This window comes from Rhizophagus irregularis, chromosome 7, assembly GCF_026210795.1.
Source record: "Rhizophagus irregularis chromosome 7, complete sequence".
Lineage (NCBI taxonomy): Eukaryota > Fungi > Glomeromycota > Glomeromycetes > Glomerales > Glomeraceae > Rhizophagus > Rhizophagus irregularis.
Genome location: NC_089435.1, coordinates 2,584,739 through 2,590,737, shown reverse-complemented (window position 1 = coordinate 2,590,737; position 5,999 = coordinate 2,584,739). Strand labels below are relative to the sequence as shown.

The following is a 5,999-nucleotide window of genomic DNA, read 5'->3' as shown; positions in this document are numbered from 1 at the left end:
AAATATATTTTTTACGGTTGTTTAACCACCATATTTTTAAATTTTTTTTTATAAAAATTTCGTTTTCATCCCTCATCCTTTCCTTCTTCTCCCGTATTTTATTTAAAAAAAAGTTGAAGAGAATCCAGAAAAAAAAAATCAAATTCTATAATGATAATGAAATGTTATAACATTTCAATTTTTTCTTTTTCTTTAGGCGGCTCCTCGGTCTCCTATGTGACATTTCGTAAGTTTTAGAAAAAAATTTTTTTTCTTTAATTTATTTTAACAAACGGTCACTAACAGTTCATTTCTTTTCAGGTAGTTTTTCGGGTTTCTTTGGACGCGTTTTTAATAAGTTTTTTCTCTGTTTTAGTTTATTTATTCTAACGAAATGTACTGTACATTAACTTCAATTTTATCTTTTTTTTTAGATGGGCTGGACACATGGGAAAGAAAATCAGGGTATATGATTTTGAATTTAATTCTTTTGTTTTAGGTGACTTTTCTAGATGGGGGATGAGATTTCAATGGGAGGTTTTTTTTTAAATGATTTTGTTTTTCTTTTTTTTTTTAGATATCGATGAGATACCTTTTCTAAGCTTAGGGATTCGTAGGGTATCGTGAGAGTTGAATTAAACCAAAGTCCCTGTTGATTAGATTAAAGATGAGTACCCTCCATACGATACTTTTGTACTATTGAAGACTGAATTCAATAATCTATCTTTCGATATTTCAAGTATGACTTGGGTGATAGTTAGACATTGGACGCGTAAATTCTTGGTGAAAAATCAGTTAATTTGTTCCTCTTAACGAAATGTTTTCTAATGGGTTGTTTCCTTTTTTTAGATAGTAGCCATTTCTTCGGATTACTTTAAACATGTGAGAATTTGGTGAGTAGGTTTTCTTTGAGCTAACTATTTTAACGAAACATTCATTAGCATTGCAACTTTTTTCTTTAGACGTGTAGGACAGATAAGTTTCGAAAAAAAAAATTTGAACCTTTAAAAAAATGGATTTTGTCTTTTTTTTTCTTTTTTCGTAAGATTGGACACAGAAGAATCGGGAAGTTTTCAAAATTATTTCCAGATGCAGACCTTAAAAACATTTTATTAACGTTTTTTTCCTATTATATAGGTTCTGGCTCATATGTTTAGTGTTTCAAAATTTTTAAACTTTCTTTTTTATATACTCAGGCAAACTAGGTCATCGGAAAAGACAGAGTAAGTTTCAACATAAACTTTACTTTTTTTGATTTCTTAAAAAAAGAAAACGTATTGTTGACGTTCCTCTATTTTCTTTTTGTAGGATTCAAGTCCTGACTACTGGAAGATTGAGTTCATTACGAAACTTAGTAAGGATTCGTTAAGGATTCGTTAAAATACCTTCCGAAGTTAAAAGAAATCAAATAAAACTAACACCTCCTTTATGGGAATATGGGGATCCAATAATTAATTGTTATTATAGGAAATGTCCACCACTTATCTTTATTAAAAAAGGAGAACGGCTACTTCCTTGATAATCATTTCACCAACGACTAGGGCCTTGTAATACAATGTCAGAAATCACTTTGTTTCGCAAAAAATTAATAGAATGAGAAGCGAAAATCTTAAAACTTCACGATAGAATTATAAAGGATAAATGTGAGTTTCAAAATAATTTCGAAACTAAATTTAAAAAGATGTTTTAATAACATTTTTGTTCATCTTTTCATAAGACACCAGCCCGCCTTTATTACCGGAACCCCAGAGGTGTGTTTCAGAATACTTTCAAAGACTTTCTTTTTAAAAAGCATTTTAATAAGTAATAACCTTTATTTTTTTTAAAAAAAAAAATTTTGAAAAAAATGTTTTTAATAGAGTTAAGAGGACATTTAACGTTATATATATGAAATTTATATCTATGTTTATTGAACAATTTAGTTTTATTTATAGATTAGAATAATTCGTATGATTAGATTTAGGATAGAACAATTTAATATTTCTAAAATAAAGTTTATTATAGTACATCAATTTTAAAATAAATAAACTATAACTTTACTGCAACTTTAATATTTGTTTACTATAACTTAAACATGCATTTAATATAATTTAAATATACATTTACTATATGTTTTCGATTTCAATACTATTTTTGCACGAGCCGGTTAAATCAGGTGACGATTTCCTTAATTTGCATCAACTTTATACATACTGTACGATCCGCATAAACTTATAATCAAGATTTGGTCACAATATGGTATTAAATCTTTACGATAAGTTCTATGATAAAGTTTTGATATAGTTACGATGTGGTTTCGATTTTAAAAGTTTCTGCAAAGTATTGGTGAACCAAGGTCATTCAGAATTCTATTAAAGTTTGTGAACTGTGAAGAAGAGATTACAAGGCAAAGCCTAAACATCGTCTCTTTGAATACTTGGAAAATGCAATGATGTTTGATACTACTAATTTATTGTATGATATTACTGACACGAATCCTCAATCTACCTTCAGTGCAAAACAAAATAATGTCAACATAGCTTCACGTATAGACTATATATGGACAACCCATTTTCTCATTACAATTGAATCATCAAAAACTCTATAAGTTAAATGAAGCAGTTGATGAAGAATATTGAAGATTTGCATTATCTTGTCAAAAATTTTAAAACAATATTTGGAAATTGGAACTCAAAATGGAGATCCACTGCTGTAGAAAAGGAAAAACCACATTTGCTCAACAAGTATATACATACTTCTATGAAAACTATATTTGCAGATCACTTTCAAGGGACTAATGATTATGTTGGTTACTTGTAATATGTATTGGCATGCTTTATATTATCAAACAAACTTCTATTTCTTAAACACTTTCATTTTATTTTCATTTTATTTTTCTTATTTTTTTTATTTTTTTTATTTTTTTTGTATTTAGTAACAAAATATTCATTAGCTTTAGAATATGCAGGTGTAGAGCTGCAATCGCTGACCAATTGTAAACTTGATGGCAATTTAAACTATTTACGTGACCTCTCAATTGTATCATAAGAGATAGTAATAATAATTTTTATTATTCAACTTTAACTACTTTAATTGAAATAATTAAAATAATTGTAAATGCCTAAATAACATTTAAGGATATTTCATAAAACAAATATTAAGTATTAGACCAAATTCAAAAACCTTCATAATAGCATTTGCTTTTTGTAATAAATATTCATCAAAATCATCAATATAAATTTCAAACCAAGAATAAATTAATGATTCAAATTCTACTCCAATTACATTCTCTAAATATAAGATTAATTTAATAATAATTATTCTAAAATAATTCATAACATTATGAAAACCATTTTCATTATACATTTTAATTACAGTAATAAATACTTCAATAATAGTAATAACCCATAATAATATATAAGTAATGATAATAATAAATGAAGCATAAATAACACCAATTAAATAAAATATTGGTAAAAATATTAAAATTATTAAAACTTTTATAAAAATTTTAAGTGAATTACATTCACGATTCTTTAAAAATTCATCATGTTGTTTATGAAAAGTTTGAGATGTTAAAGAGATACAACAATATATAATTATTATTATTAATGAAATTATTATCCAAAATATAATTATTATAATAAGAAATAAAAAAATTATGATAAAATCGAAAAAATTGATTATTTTATAAAAGATAATTTTAAAAATATTTATTTCACATTTTTGAATTTTTTTTGAAATTTTAATTGAATTAAAATTCCAATAATCTTTTATAAATTGTATAATTTCTAAGAATATTTCAATTATTAAAGAATCTTTTAAATTATTAGAAGAATCATTTTCATGTAAGTATTGATAAAACAAGTGAATTAATGATGCTGTTAAAGAAAATGAATAAATTGTATATTCTGGTCTCAAAAAAATTGTTATTAATCGACGTGTTAATGTAATATTAACAATATATCCAATAAAAATTATGGTACAAAATGGAATATATAATATTATAATTAAAGGTGATAATAAAAATAAATAAATTTTTATTCTTAAATCAACCTTCTTTTTAGTAAAAATAAATGAATATAATTGATATATTGACGGCAAGTACCAAATTAACGTGATAAAAAAATTTGATATTAGACATATTGTAATTATAGGTATAAAATAAATAATTGATTCAATTATGATTAATATTGAAAAGTAAATTATCCTAATTATTCTTGTAATTGTCATTTTAATTATTAATATAATTTCAAAGTCATATCTGATATTTTTATATTTTTTTTATTCATTTTATTCATTCTAATTAATTTTAATGAATTTGTGTCACAGTTCATTTGCATAAAATCGGCTGAATTGTCAATTTTTCACGGATCAGTTGGATCATCGTACCATATTAATTTTGGTGGGATCATCCGGAATAATAAATATACGCGAAATTTGTAGAAAAGTTAAACCTGCCGATCGAGTAAAGTGATTTCGATTGCGAGTAAAAAATTTAATTCTTTCAAAATAGAATAAATAATAATTATAATGGTTCATTTCTCCGACAATTATCTCATCGATAAACGTTTCACTTACAGGATTATTTCGCAATAAACGTTTCGCCGACGATTATTAGCACTATACAACTGTTATACAGGTTATTGAAATTACACAAATATTATAAAAACTACAGCATTATTTCTAATGATACATATTTTAGTATTAAATCTTTTCGTTAATTACATTACTTATTAATGATATACTGTATTTAGTATTAAATTTCAATTTTTTTATCTTACTTATATACTGTGTATGAAAATCAAAATAATATTTAAAAATTTTTTTGTTTATATCTATCAAACTCTTTTACGCTCGAAGATTTTTTTTCTTTATTTTCGTCCTTTCAATAATCATTTATTAGCATACCCTCCGCAGTTTGAACGTCATTTTATGTTAATAAACCGTTAGTTTTAACGTCCATTTTTAGTGGTACAGATGTTCATTTATAGAAAATGTTAAAAAGTTTTCAAATATTCTGTCATTTTTTATTAACTGATGTAAAGATGAGTACAGATACCAGAGGTGATTGCAAATCCAGACTTTCGATTTCTAACTTACTGAAGAAAAATGAAAATATATCATTGGACTTATCTATCTTTAAGGAATAGTTATGAACGTGGTGACGGATTTAATTTTAATAATTCCGTACTCTATCCTATGTGCAATCATGAACATAAAGAAAAAAACTATAAGGAACACTATAAAAGGTGAATGGGTCACGGTGACTATTACGAGATCGAAATGCTATTCAGGATGGTATCGGTAAAGCATAGAGGAAAATTTCGTCATGTGAGATAGATCACCTGGTGCAGTTGATATTCAGCTGAAAGAATAGACGTGCGAAGCGCGTGTCTTTTTTCAGAAAATTATACCGCAGTATATAGGCACGTAATTGATTTATGGTCTGGACATGTGATTTGACTACGTCATTTTATTATTATATTTTTTTATGATATTTTTACAATTTTCCTTCTAAGATAGCCAAAAATATTTAGAGTCGGGGATGATCAAAGACTTGTAGATCTGGAGCATATGAATGATTTAGTCTATATAAAGCGCAGTAATTGATAAATTTTTTGGCGTAAAACGGGTTGATCGTGAGAAAAAATATTTTGATTCACTAAGTCCTCCAACAAGAATATTTAGGTCAAACATAGATTTTAAATCTTCAAAATTTATGTCAATAATCCATTTTTCCATTTTTTCTTTAATTTCATCTTTGCAATATTGATTTAAAACGGGAAAAATTTCTTCAATATTAAATTCAAAAGAATCAAAATCATTTTGATCTCCTGTAAAATGAAATTACAGAATTGTTGTATCATGTATTTGCATTAGACCATAATTATTTTCTCTAAGTAGATTTATAGTCGATTCACTAAGTTTAAGAAATTCTCGGTCGACATAAGATCCACCGCAAAAATCTCCACCGAAGAATGGCTAAAATTCAACCATACCGACTCTGTATGAAACGAAAAACACGACAAATTATGCGG

General features: G+C 25.8%; 2 protein-coding genes across 2 annotated transcripts; both read left to right on the top strand.

Moving 5' to 3' along the window:
* Nucleotides 1-720: 720 nt before the first annotated feature.
* Nucleotides 721-1,767, top strand: OCT59_027352 (uncharacterized protein; the record flags this gene model as incomplete). Its single annotated transcript, XM_066136898.1, has 6 exons — nt 721-762; nt 829-872; nt 1,176-1,202; nt 1,288-1,333; nt 1,616-1,622; nt 1,697-1,767. 6 exons carry the CDS (start codon nt 721-723, stop codon nt 1,765-1,767), a joined length of 237 nt encoding a protein of 78 aa, XP_065993336.1.
* Nucleotides 1,768-2,571: 804 nt separating this feature from the next.
* Nucleotides 2,572-2,778, top strand: OCT59_027351 (uncharacterized protein; the record flags this gene model as incomplete). Its single annotated transcript, XM_066136897.1, has 1 exon — nt 2,572-2,778. The coding sequence occupies one exon, from the start codon at nt 2,572-2,574 to the stop codon at nt 2,776-2,778; it is 207 nt and encodes a 68-aa protein (XP_065993335.1).
* Between the last annotated feature and the right edge of the window lie 3,221 nt (nt 2,779-5,999).